The sequence below is a fragment of the Ceratotherium simum genome, chromosome 19 (genome assembly GCF_057802395.1).
Source record: "Ceratotherium simum simum isolate JZ-2026a chromosome 19, ASM5780239v1, whole genome shotgun sequence".
Lineage (NCBI taxonomy): Eukaryota > Metazoa > Chordata > Mammalia > Perissodactyla > Rhinocerotidae > Ceratotherium > Ceratotherium simum.
This window is the reverse complement of record NC_141918.1, coordinates 38,862,071-38,876,641: the sequence shown is the minus strand read 5'-3', so window position 1 is coordinate 38,876,641 and position 14,571 is coordinate 38,862,071. Positions and strand designations below refer to the sequence as shown.

The following is a 14,571-nucleotide window of genomic DNA, read 5'->3' as shown; positions in this document are numbered from 1 at the left end:
AAAGAGGACTCACAGTTCTGCATGGACATGAAGCCAGGTACCTGAGGGTTACTGTAGACATTCAGTAAGTTTTCTGGTTTAACCTGAGGGGTGACTCAGGGGTTGAGAGGGTTTGTGAGCTTATTCTGCAGAAGAGAATGCCTTCGGGGCCGTTGCAGTCACCAGATGACCAGCCCTGAGCTGCTGTTCAACTTCCCCTTAGCTCTATAAAACACCCTGCTTTCTTCTTTTGTTAAGGCAGATTTGAGAGAATCCATCCTCCCACCTTCTCATTTTGGCCAATTCAAATAAAACCTTTCTCCATCACCAAGCACTAATGGCTCAGCGACTGGTTTACTGCACATCAGGCACAGAAACTTGTGATTAAGAGGTTCAGTATCAGATGTGTGCTTCACAAGTGGCAGCACTGTGTGTTTTACAGCACTTCGACTTGCCATCTAACTCCCACCTTCCCTCACCTCTATCCTCATCTGCGAGGCAGGTCCCATCTTACTTTGCAGTCCGAAATTCCCATCAGACTGAGGCACAGCAGAAAGGCTGTTCATCAAGTAGGCAGAAAAACCAGGAAAAATAAATACTTCTACCTTCTGTGGAATGTAACTGGTAGCCCTGGATTGTGGGAAAGGCTATCAGTGATATTAAATGGAATGGCATTGTGGCATTTGGCACCAGACATGAGACCAAGCCTGAGGAGACAATGGACTGATTCCTTGGACCATCAGGAACCGTAGGAGCTGCCTTCTTTGAGCACAGTAGGCCAGTCCCTCTCAACACATCCCCTGTTTGGGGTTACAGTTCCATGAGCAGCTGAGAGGGGAAACCCTTTATCTTTCTATGTGTGAATGAAAGAAAACTGTCCTCCAAGGAAGAATGAATTGTCTGCCCGGAGCCAAGCCCGGAATCCTCTTAATTCTCTGGCAGTCTGACAATTCATGCAGCAATTTATAGTCCTGCTCCGTTCTCCATGGACTGTCTGCCTAAGTCTCTGGGCAACGACAGAGAGGCAATGATAGTTTGGTTAATAACTGTTCCAAGTCATTTCAGGTGGCTCTATGCTTTTGATCTTGAAAGTGATGAAACTAAGTTATTGTTTCATCTGTGAAAGGGCCGTGTTTAGAAAATGATATGCATGCTGTTAAAAACACAAAGAAACCCCTTCCTCTCCACAGCCACACTCTCAGTGGTGAAAAACACAGAGACCAAATAAAAATCTAACTCTGGAGAGATTTGTCATAAATCAAATTGAACAACAACAAAAATCTCCTAAAAACCTTCATTAACCTTATGAGCACCTTCATACACATTTCATTTCGCATGACAGATAACAAAATGCCGGTCAGCCTAAGTGACCCTCCCTGGGAACGCCACTGGCAGAACCAGCCACACAGCACATAACCAGCTGCCAAGAAAGTGGTACCCAGCGTGGCTCACATCTGTGTTCAGAGAAACGCTGATGAAACAGTCTCCAGAAATGCTGAAGCTGCAAAGGCCATTTGCCTTGTGTCCGTTTCCATTTGTTTTTCCAGTGCAGTCAAATGGCAGGGTTTGTCCTTGCTTGCTAATTGCAATAGGGTCACTGTACAAAAACTACAGAATTTTCAGGGCCATTTTCTTTGAAAAGGAGAGAAATTAGCATAAAAAAGGGATATTCCTGGACTGTGCCATTAAAACCATAGTCACGTAAGAATGTAAGTGGTATCCCTGGAGAGTTTTGGTCTCTGGTTCCCAGACAAAAATCAGTGACAGATGATAAATGAACCAGGCGGATTCCTAGACAAAGGTGCTGCTTTCCTTGGGGCTGTGGGACCAGGTCAAGAAGCGCCTTAACACGGGAGCTCACAGCCCACCTAGGCCATTACTTTTCACCCAACAAAAGATGGCAATTACTGACAGTAAATCAGCGTGTCTCCAGTGAACTATTTAGGGGAAGGGAGAAGGAGGAGGCCAATGGCCTTTTCTCCTTGAAGCTTAGGTTATGTTAACAAGATATCTAGTGTGGAACATTCTGGCTGATAAAAACTTTATAAGATTAAGATTCTTTCTAAATTCTATCTTGGCATAAAAGGCAAAACAAAACAAAACAAACAAAAAGCAGTCCTTCTCAAGAATTTCCACAAAAGTAGCCCCAATCATAGAGGAGAATGCACTTCTAGGGTGTTTGAAGCCCAAAACAACTCTCCACAAACTGGAAATGTCTTTGAAGGCTTTCGTTTTATTTTTAAAAGTCATAAGAATTTTGCATTCTCCATAATATGTCTGTGAGACATAAATCATTTGCAAAATAGAGACTGCCAATCTTGTGTTTTTCTCTATTTGGGATTTAAAAAAAAAAATCAACAGACAAGGCATAATGATTAGATCTTATTGCAGTACGCCAGATATATATCATTCTAAAGAATTATCACAGAAATCTTGTTGCAATTATGAGTCAAACACTTAGTATTATTTCCTACTTTTCCCATTTCTCTTGTTCCAAGTGTAATATAAATATTAACAGTTGACTTCACATCGTTGTACTTCTAAGCCACTGACAATGGTTAAAAAAATATTGGGGGTGGAGATGGAAGTACAGGAAATGTAAGCCAACAATTCTTGAGCTTCCTGGTTTTTCTATTGTGCAAATCACTTAGCAGAATACAACTAATTTTTTTGTGTGTGTGTGAGGAAGATTAGCCCTGAGCTAACATCCGTTGCCAATCCTCCTCTTTTGTCTGAGGAAGACTGGCCCTGGGCTAACATCTGTGTCTGTCTTCCTTTACTTTATATGTGGGATGCCTGCCACAGCATGGCTTGACAAGCAGTGCGTGGGTCTGCACCTGGGATCCGAATCCACGAACCCCAGGCCACCGAAGCGGAGCGTGTGAACTTAACCACTATGCCACAGGGCCAGCTCCAGAACACAACTAATTTAACTAACTACAATTAGATTCCTGTAGTAAACCAGTTTCTTTCTATCACTGACCACAATGCCTCCTTAAGCAGCTTGACTAAGAAGCATTTTTTAAATCTTAAATTGATACTAGTCCTCTGTACATGAGTGATTTCGCAGAACTCCTTTTATTCTCAGGATACCCCTATGGGGAGGCCTGGAGAAGCTTCCATTCCTTCCAGCAAACAACAAACAAAAACTACAGCTCAGGTGTTCTTATGCACAAGCCATGGGATCCGATGGCTTTTGTCACACTGAATTGGGATGGCACGGTGCTTATGAGTGGGGTCTCTGGAGTCAAATGCCCAGCCTTGGATCCCAAATCTAATTAAGTGATTGTAAGCAAGTTACTTGAGCTCTTTAAGCTTCAGTTTCCTTACATGTGAATGTTAATAATAGGCCCTCTCTCCCAGGGCCATTGAGAGGGTTACATGAGTTAGAAGCTCTAAAGTACTAAGCCCAGTGTACAGCAGAGTTAAATGCTCAATCACAGGCCCCTTCTTTTCTATTTCACACTCTTTTCTATATAATAAGTAGAGTCCTAAAATTATATGTGAATCAAGTCTTTAAATTCTTTAAATGAAGAGAGGATGATCATAGATAAAGCAATCTTACTGTGAATCTTTCTACAGTGTGAATAAAGACATTCTAATTTATCTTTTGTAAAAGTCCAGATTTTTAAATATATAATGTTTGCCAAAATCAAGCTACATGCAATCAGATTCATTAAATGTTGATTGAGCATCTTCAATTGCAAGACTATGCTAAGCAATGGGATATACCGAGAAGATGAATAAAATGCAATTCCTTGCTCAGGGAACCTCCTATCTGGTAGCAAAGCTAAAATAATTATCTCAATCTGAGATTGGTGCTCTACTGAAGGCTTAGAAAAACAACATGAGCCCAAAAGAGGCAGTGACTGGGGCTGCGGACATCAGAGAAGGTTCTAGTGTAGGTAGTATTGGATTTGGTCTGCCTTTATGCTCTGTGTGTGTTAGAAGGGGCAGGAAAGCAGGGGAAGGAAAAGAGGGAGGGATACATGGAGGTAAAACATCAACAAATGCACTGGGGTTATGTGTTTAGGAAAAGGCATGGAGATAAAGCTGGAAATGCAGGTGGGGTAGACAGCAAGCAAGCCCTGAATGCCATGCTAACAAGTTTCTGTAGACACTGGGCCACAATTAACAATTTTTGAAATAAGAAAAGAAAGAAATTATTACCACAATATTTAACAAGATAACCTCCGACGGCCTGGAGGGAATGGAGACAGGCAAAAGGAGAGAGGGAAAAATCAAGAGGCTCTTTTTAATAAGAAATAGATGCAAAGAGGTAGACTGACAGTGGCAGTGAAAATAAATTAAAAAGCCAAACTGAATATACTATGGGCTTAGAGAATATGTGTTCTCTGCTCATCTCACGAGGCTAGAGGGAGAATCTGTATGTGGAACTAGTTCTGGCTCATGGAACCCCTACCACGTGCTTGGAATGATTTGGGCAAACTTAGGTCACCAGGAACGTACCAGGAGGGGTAGGTGAGGATGTGCTGCTGCAGCTCAGCCTCTGCTTTGTGGAAGAGGAGGAAGTGGGGAGGAGGGAGAGCAGTGACGATGATGACTAATACATGTTATGTGCCAGGCATCATTCTTTTTACATAAATATATAAAATATATATATATATACATATATGCCTCAATCACCCAGATGTAGTAGATACCATCAGTTTGCCCATTTTAAAGATGAAGAAATGGAGATACAGAAAGATTAGGTAATTTGCTTTAAGAAATTTAAAAATAAGCACTAAGGCGGGGATTTGGAGCCAGGTAGTCTCATTACAGAGTCTACACTCTTAAGCACACGTGAAAAATCTAGGCAGAAACAGAAGCGTTAATCTCAATCCATTTTGAAGGCCAGCCTTGTTTCACTGGTCCACAGTGACCCAGGTGGGGAAGTCTAGGAGACTCCATCAGAACAAGGTTCTTCGAGATCCTGAGGAGCCAGTACCTGGTTCCCACCAAGACTCCTCCAGCAGGTCTTGAGGGGGTCCAGGAACAACCCTAAACTCCATGCACTGGGGGAAGATCAACTTTCAGGGGAAATCTGGGACCCCAACAATCTTCTTAAAATATCAGAAAAAGAGAAATGACAGTTCCTCTGGGAACCCAGTGAGCAGTGGTGGCAGAAACAAACCTCTGAGTGAATTCAAATCTCTAGGTCCTTTGTGGTCAGCAAGACTGGAAATGGAACTTAACCAGAGAGTGAGTAAAGGCTACAGGTCACTAAAGAGTTTTAAAGTTGAAAACAGTGATCTTCAGTATGAATTCACAGCCTTCCCTCTTCATGTCATAAATAAAACAATGTTAGATATTTCATAGTTTAAATATACATATATCTGGGCCGGCCCCGTGGCTTAGTGGTTAAGTACGCGCGCTCCGCTGCTGGTGGCCCGGGTTCGGATCCCGGGCACGCACCGATGCACCGCTTCTCCGGCCGTGCTGAGGCCGTGTCCCACATACAGCAACTAGAAGGATGTGCAGCTATGACATACAACTATCTACTGGGGCTTTGGGGGGAAAAATAAATAAATAAAATTATAAATAAATAAATAAATATACATATATCGGTATGACACAATGCTTGAATCAGCACCTGCTTTTCCCCCAAGTTCAAGATATTTTAATGTTTTAAATAACTAACCCCTTATTATTTTACTTCATGAATCCAAAAGGGAGGAGACTGAGAATCAGTACCAAAGCAGCAACCTGAACCGCACTATACAGCAATTTTAAATTTAAAGATGTTATTTAAATAGATTCCTTGTTTGAATCTTCAAATTCCAGGTTTAAAAATGAATTTGTTCAACCCTAGAATAGCTTTGGCTTCCTTAGTCAAGTTTCTATGGTCTTATGTGCCCAAATATAAGACAAGCTTCTTTTCCAAAATCGTCCTCTGAAAGGAAGGTGTCATCTTATATTTGAGTCCTTTCAAAGTCTCACATTACGTTGACCTCTTCAAAAAACAAAGAACTGTTTGGGGAAGACACTCGAAATAACCCAAATGAATGTAGGTCTGAATGCAAAAAAGAGTCCACCTGACAAAGGCAGTCGAAAGGGAAGCCAAGAAACTTTACGTAGATTTAGTTCTTATTCCTGGAGGATATATGACCTCATAGTTTCTAATGTTGGAAATTGTTGTAAACAAGCCTTTTAAAGATCACTTTAAAAAGTAATAATGTTACGTTTGCCAAAAATGCACAATCTGAATTTAATCATGAGGGCACATCAAACCAACCCAAATCAACAGACATTCTACAAAATAACCGGGCAGTACTCTTTAAAACTGTGCAAGAGACAAAGAAAGACTAAGCAATGATCCCAAATTAGACACTAAGGAGTCATGACAACTCAATGCTTCATGATCCTGGATTGGATCCTAGACCAGAAAAGGGACATTAGTGTTTCTTTTAAAGGGAGTCTCAGTTACTTTGGTGTCTTAAACAAGAACTCAGAATTCCCTTAGTTAGAGCGAAAACAATCTCTACTAAGCAAAGTATGATACTTCTTAAAGATGTTTTTGGCCAGGATATTAGCACATATGATCTTGAAAGTCAGTATATATATTTTATACCCTAAAATTTTTATAAGTTTAAAGTGAAATTTGTGTTTAAAAATATCTTTAAAAGCTTATTTTGTACTTTAAAGAAAACATATTTTCTAAAGTAAGGTTGATATACTTTACTTTACCAATTTGCTGCTTCCAGGCTATTTCAATGGTATTCTGAAAGGGAGAATGAGTGTCTGAATTCAGCCAGAGATATATAAGTACATTCTTCTAATTGATGCTTGAATCTGAAATATTAGCCATAATTAAATATATGACAAACAGAAGAACAATAACCCATCTTGTCTGTATCAAGCCTTTTAACATCAATGAGATCAAGTGCATGTTTTGCTTGATTACTGGGAAAGCTGGTGTAGGTCACACTTGTTTACGTGGTGTACTTTGCTACCACGAATGTGGATTATAAAAGCGTCCAAAGTATGTGAACCAAACGTTTAAAACAAAATTGGCATGGGGGTGAACCATTAAAAATGAACTGCCTAGAGATTAAAACTGTAAAGCTTGAGCATATTCACGATGGTTAATGCAATCACATTCCAAGTGTGTCCACTCTTGGCAGAGCTTACAAACACTAATGCCAGAAAACATTATTCTTTTTCAAAACATTAACTCCATATTCAAGAGTCTGATTGTGTTTAGTCTTAAAATCTCTTGGCAGTGGGTTTTATAGCAATTAATTGGTTAATGAAAATATCGAGCTGGATAAGCTAAAATTATTCAGCTGTGTCAGCCAGACATATAATCGTTCGAGCCGTCACATACTGGAATTTCAGGAGGTATTCCAGAACATACATTCCCCTCTGCTGCCCCTCAGCAGACACTCCCCTCCACTGTTGGCCCTGGCAATAGTGCTGTGGGTCCCTGGGACCCTGTGTTGACACTAGGGCCCTCCGTTGGCAGTCATGCCAGGTCCTGTGGCCACATTGGCTGCTGAGGGGCCTCCCACCATTCCAGGGAGCTGGGCAACAGTCCCATAGGAATGCCCACTCCCTGGGCTCGGATGCAGGAAGACAAAGCACTTCTGCCTCCTCCTCCTCCCTCTCTGCAGATGCCTGTACTCCTCGGAGAGGTTCCAACTGACCGGGGGACTATTTTAACTAAGTTACAATATAGTCTAGTTAGTGTTTTTGGTCAAAGGAAATCTATTTGTTTTTCACTAAGAAACATATGTTGATTAAAGAAAAAATAGCAAGTAGCGAGAAAACATAACAATACCCATAGTGGAACTTTCTAAAGTTCTACTTCAACATTTTACTACAGTTATGTCTTATTGTATCAAAGATTTTTTTATATCATTATAACATTTCTGTATAGTCGTATTTTACCTAACACTATATCATAAGCAGCTTTCCATGTGAACAGTCTTTTAAACAAATCACTGTTTAATATTCCAAGTAACTATAACATGTTTTACTTAACTAGTTCCTTGTCATTGACCTTGTCAATTCACTTTTAAAATTCACTGAGTATCTACTATGTTCTAGTCACTGGATTAAATATTCTAAGTACACATATCTGAATATAAGTGGCTCCTTCCAGAACATTCTTCAAAACTACAAAAGACACAAAAATATACATACAAAAAATATGGCAGATGCATGTGCACACTTGTATATGTGGCCCCAAGCCATTTAACTCTTTTAAAATATGCTTATAGGGTTGAAATATTCTAATTTCCTTTCCATGTATTCCTTTTATTGCTAATTTCTCTTATCCTTGGCTGCTGGATTTGCCTTAATATGCCTGATCAGAAAATTTTTAAAGTAGCCAAAAAAGAAAGAAATTCTGAGCATCATTAAATATTTTATCTTATAATTATCTCCAACCAAAAGTATTAACGACACCCGCATTCTAGACAAAATTGCTGTATGATGTAATACTGGGCTGGTCGACCTGGGAAGGGTAATAAGACATTGTGGTTTTCTTTGGGTGGTGGGACTGGGAGAAAAGAGCAGACATCTGGAGCAGATGTCTTGGAGTCACAAAGACATAGATATAAATTTTCCATTCAGTCCTTAACTAGGTGCATGATCTTCTGCATGTTACTTAAAAATCTCACTGTGCCTCAGTTTCCCTACTTGTAGAAAGGAGTTAATAATATTTACCTTGCAGGGTGGATATAAGGATTCCAGAAAATCTATATAAAGGCCAAGCATGTGCCTGGCATACAATAGACATGGAATATGTTTATTTCTATAATGAGCATACTGTTTTTAAAAGACAAATATAACTGTATATAAAAATATTTCAAGAGAAAAATTAATTTACTGGGCTTTATTGCTACAAGTGAGTTGCAATTCATTACTCATTTCCTAACAAAGAGTCTAAATCTTGAAAACTCAAGAATCTAGAAATGTGGAATACAGCGTCCTGAGGTCAACCATGATCATCTTGTAACCTAGCTCCTAATATGAAGTTAATCCCATATTTTTCATCCTTTTTGTAAATTTGTGCATATACATCAAAGATGATGGGGTAAAATCCCCAGTGCGGGAAACCCACTTCCATTCTCTAATCCCGCTTCAGGACCATTTGCTTCCCTTTCTAGTTCTCACATCAGCCTCTGATTTGAGAGAGCCCCAAAGCAACAGAATCGATTACCCTGCTGCTCTGTGAGCAGGTGGAATTAACTGCTCATCTTCAGGAAAGTAGATGTTTCCCCAGAGAGACTAGTGCAGACAAGCGGTTTCTGGCCCTGCAGCACTTGGCCTCACATTTTACACTGGAGCTCTGACACTTAATGTCCTCTGAGTCTGAACAGAGTCTCCTGGCTAATGAACGATGCCCTGAAGAGGGCCTTCGTTAGTCAATATACATTCGATTACCAGAGGTAACTGAACAGCAAGAGTTCCCAGGGGCCTTAAGCATTCCTGGAATTCTCATTTTCCCACTTGAGTCCAGCTAGAGCTAAAAAGCTGCAACCAATTCTATGAAATCAACCATCTCTACTCTGGCAGAGTAATTCAACTATCATTAAAATAGAGATAAGGGGCTGGCAGGTGGCCTAGCGGTTAAGTGCGAGTGTTCCACTGCAGCGGCCAGGGGTTCACAAGTTTGGATCCCAGGTGCACACCCGAGGCAGAGCTTGTCAAGCCATGCTGTGGCGGTGTCCCATAAAAAGTAGAGGAAGATGGGCACAGTTGTTAGCCCAGGGCCAATCTTCCTCAGCAAAAAGAGGAGCATTGGCATTGAATGTTAGCTCAGGGCTAACCTTCCTCTCACACACACACGAAAAATAGAGATAATATTTCTAGGGATAAAAAATCTTAGATTTTTTTTTTCCCCCATAGGGCCTAGATAAGTTTAGACCTCTGAATAGTCTCAGGACTAGTCTGGCTTCCATGCTAGGAGGCACAGAAGTGAGGAGACAGCTCTGGGTGCAGAGGAAAAGACAGCCTCAAAAGCTGGGTGTGTTTGAGAAATTGCCTATAGAACCAGCAGGTGGACAGGGTTTAGCCTAAAACCTCTATCATTTTTGGAGTTGTATGCATAGAAAATTTCAGATAATCTCTAATCTCAAAAGAACCTGTATATAAGATTTTATCTTTGTTTTCAAATTGTCTAAATGCAAGCTGTTTCCTTGGGAAAGGATCATGGGGTCGCCGTTACGATGATTTCAGACTCCAACGTGCTGACAGCACACCCCAGAGCACAAAAAGCTTAATTTCAAAAGGATATTTTGGAAACTGTCCTTTGCACTCCCTTACCCAGAAAACTCTGACCCCAGACATATGTGCACGGTCCATTCTCTCACTTCATTTGGGTCTCTGCTCAAATGCCCCCTAACTGGAGAAGACTTCCTGACTATCAAATTTGAAGTAGCACAAACACACTCAAAAACAGGCTCTAGATCACCTTAGGATGACCTATTTTTCTTTCTCACTACCTCTCATATTAGAGATGCATTCGTTTGTTTATTTTCCATCCTCCCCTCCCCCCACCAGAGTAAGCTCCATGAAAGAGGGAATTTTGCTTTTTCACTGCTATAATCCACCCAGTTCTTCACAGAGTACTTGAAAGCATGATCACTGTTCAAGAAATATTTGTCACGTGAATAAATGAACTGTAGATGTTTCAGTCAAATGCCATACGTCTCCAGTTCTCTTCCCAGCAAAATATACACTCAAAGCTTCTGAGACACACACAAGGAAGGCTAAGAGGATCTCCTTAGGTCTCTTTGTGGCATTTTATGAAGCAAACGTATCCATGTGAACTACCCTGAGAGTTTACAAAAAGCAAGGTTCTCTTTTAATCTTCCCAGGCTATAATACTAATTAACACACCACTTGCCCCCCTCCCCAAATCTCAAATTTTTTCATGCTCCCAGAAACCTCGATCTCTTTTCTCACCATACTGATCAGAAGAGCTGGTGAAGAGAAGGTAGTCAGAAGCACAGGTCTGGGATTCAATATCCAGATCTCCCAACCTCAGAATCAATCTCTTCCCCTTCGGTACAGTGATAGTCTTCTCACAAACTGTGTGATTGGGGTAAGTGCCTGGATAGTTCTTAGATGTCACTGTGCCACTGTCCTGATAGGTCACTATGTGCCCACAGCCGTCACCTGTTAAAGGAAAAAGGATAAAAGAAGTAAGTGAAATTAATTCTTACTGAGGACTGCGAAAGTCCAGTATAATCTCCATCTTATGTATTTTATTCCTTCTTTGGAGGGAGGGAAAAGCTTAAAAAAAATGAAAATGGAATTATTAAATAGTGTCTATTGTTTCCATTTATTTCATCTTGTTTCCCAGTTTAATCTTCTGAACATTGTTGATCAAAATGTTTCATACATGTAGAATGGAAAGCCCTTAGTAAACATATCATATAATTATATTACTTTATTACTTTTTCTAACCATCTATCCATCTACTCATCCACATTTGCACAATAGACCCTTGGCATTCACAGATTTGCTATTTGTGGTTTTGTCTATTAGCAAGCCAAAGTCATGAAATAATTTGCAATGGAGAAAATAATATTACTCACTTCAGAAGTTTATTGTCTTGATTAAATGAGATAATGCATACCAAATGCTCCTGGTAGAATCTGAGGCTCATGCTGAGAGGACTTTGTTTAAGAGCATGTCATTCAGCTGGGGACTAACAATCATTCAACATTCACATCTTAGTTAATGACAGTCACAGATCTGAAGGTTCCTGATAGACTCAGAATGTATCATAGAAGAGCATCAAGAATCTACTGTATTAAGTGCTTGCCACATACCAGACACAGTACCATTGGAGACACATAAAAGCAGCAGTCGTTGCTTCATAGAACTCAGAGTAAAATTGGAGATAGCCACATGTTCGAATAATTATAATATTAGTGCTATGTGCCATATCAGGAGCTTAAACAAACTGCTGAGGAATGCACAGAAAATCTATTTCAGCGAATTATCAACACTTCACTAAAACAAAAAATTTCCTTAAGATTTTTCTGAATAGGGAAGTTCATCAATCGACCAACAAGTTGCTCCAGTAGCTTAAAAAGACCAAGTTAACCACACAAATATCCGATGGCATGCACAGTTGGGTGGGCTGCAGGGTAAATAAGCATATGCTGCATCAAGATCATAAAATGCCTGTGGTTAGTATGGCTTCACATAAACAAAGCAAGAATTTTGGGCCTTAGCTGGAGGGAGATAAAGCAGAAATAAGTTGGAGAAGAACTCTCTGAGGTAGTAAAAGAAGGTCTCTCCATCCCAAAGTCTTCCATGGAGAAGCCCCAACTTGGGCATACTGGGAATCTGAAGCCCAAGGCAGCCAGCCTTCTTCCTCCTCCGGCCTCTTCCAAAGTTAGAGGAGGATTCACCTGGAGATTCGTTCATTCTTCTTTCTTCTTGCCCTGAAGTTTGCAGCCCAAATGATAATGGAGACCTAGTCAACAAAAAGAACTCCAGAATCTACCCCATCTCAGCAGACAAGGTCTAGGGAAAGGATGCACCCATTATCCAGAAACTCCCACAAGGTTTCGGCAGCCCGGGCCAGGAGGTAGGATTGGAGGAGGAGAGTTGACTTAAGAAGCAATGGGTTAGAGATGGTTCAGATAAAACTACCATGAAACCTTGAGATCTGCAGAAGAAGTTGTGGAATTTATATGATAGGCCATAGGGACCCATAGAAGTTTTTGAAAAGGAAGATAATGAAAGAAGTAAAAGATGATTGAAAAAGATGATCAACCTGGTTGGGTAATGCTCCAGGAACTACACTGTGGGGAGAATCTGGATCAGAAGAGCAGTAGGAGGGCTAGGACTGGGGTAGGTGGAATGGGAGGAATGGGAAAGAAAAACAGGGAAATTCACAAGAAGAATATCAACAGACTCAGGTTTTGGCTAATTATAGCAGGAAAGACAAGAGGAGGAAAAAAACTGAGATTTTGAGTCCAGAAATGATTGGAACACTGAGGCTAATATAGATAGAAAGAGAAGCCCAGACAGTGAGCAGGTTTGAGGGCAAAGGTTGTTTGGTTAAGTTTTAGGTGATAGCTCTATTCCTTGGGCTGTCTGGCAGCAGGTACAAAATTGTTGAGAAGTAAATGAAAATTATACTAGAGTGAAGCATGTGGTGCAGAAGCACATAGTGCCCAGGGTTTTTATTTAAAATTTGAATTATTTGCCTGCTTTTAAAGGCTTTAATTTAAAAAATCCAATTTACAATTTCTCTTGAAAACTGGTAGATATGGCAACTATACCAGCAGGCATTCTCACAGGGCTAGCATATGGTGGCTGACCCTTTAAGGGAGACAAACGCCCTAGCTCCCCATCAGGTCCTTGTCACTCATTTCTATGACCTACCCCACCTTTGGAGGCATTGATTTTGACGACTCCGATAGAGCAATCCTAGGGTACCTCGTGTACAAACAATTACGCATATAAATATACATATAACTAACCCCCTTTAAGCCATCAAGACATCGCCTGGTCAAACATTTAAATGCCCCTTTTCTTAGTACTAAGAAATTCTCCTTCAGTAAGAGAAGAGAAAGTGAAAACTTTTTCCAGAAAACACAGCTAAATAAAATGAGGAGCAATTATATGTGAATCAACCTACACATGATTATTGTATTCTAAATTTTATTTCAGTGATATATCATGACAAAGGAAAATCCCAGGGTGTCCCTTTTATTCAACCCTGTAATTATGCTTCTTTCCAATCACTTCTACTCTGAAGCCCAAGAGGAAACTCATTTCACCCAGCAATACTGGCAGAATGTGAGCAGGTTTAAGTCTTGAACACTCCCATCACTACTTTGCATGAGGGATCTGCCTCCTGAGAAAAATTTCCCTTTTCCATTAACTATCAGAATGAAACTCCATGAGTCTTTGTTCTGCCAAAGAACCTGAAAAGAACTGCTGAGTCCTAATTTGTTAAAAAGTGAACTGTCATCAGATGTTGCAATTCCACTCTTGCCTATGGAAGTAGACTATTTGTGGAGTTTTCTGTGGCAAGCACTCATATACTGTTTATTCCATGGGTATTAACTACATTGGAATTTTCACCCTATTGTTCTTCCACAGTTTTGATGACTTCAAAGGACTAGATATAGTTAACAATTGTGTATTATATACTTAAAAGTTGCTAAGAGAGTAGATCTTAAATGTTCTCACCACAAAAAAGAAATGGTAATTATGTGAGGTGATGGAGGTGTTGAGTTAACACTGCGGTGGTAATAATTTCGCAATCTATAAGTGTATAAAATCAACACGTTGTAGACTTAAACTTACACAATGTCATACGTCAATTTTATCTCAATAAATCTGGAAAAAAAAAAAGGACTAGGAATATGCCCAAGGGGAAAGTGGAAAACCGCTAGGGAGAGAAAATGCCTACGAGATCATGTAGTGAATAAGGCAGATGCATGCAACTGACAAATAGAATTTCCCATGACTATTCCCATGACCTCATTCTAACACCGGGGTAGCTTAATTCTCACAGCCTAACTCTAATTAAGAAGTCTATACAGAAACTGAAATATGATGATGTACACTTGAAATTTACACATTGTTATAAACCAATATGACCTCAAT

The 14,571-nt window shown here is 40.2% G+C and overlaps 1 protein-coding gene across 2 annotated transcripts in view; it reads right to left on the bottom strand.

The window, feature by feature from the left end:
• Nucleotides 1–14,571, bottom strand: part of DCBLD1 (discoidin, CUB and LCCL domain containing 1) — a 62,163-nt gene that overhangs the window by 30,701 nt on the left and 16,891 nt on the right. For both annotated transcript variants that reach the window (XM_087444031.1, XM_087444032.1), the window contains exon 2: nucleotides 10,897–11,109. In XM_087444031.1, the coding sequence (XP_087300157.1) occupies nucleotides 10,897–11,109 (213 nt within the window). The remainder of the gene's footprint in view (nucleotides 1–10,896; nucleotides 11,110–14,571) is intronic.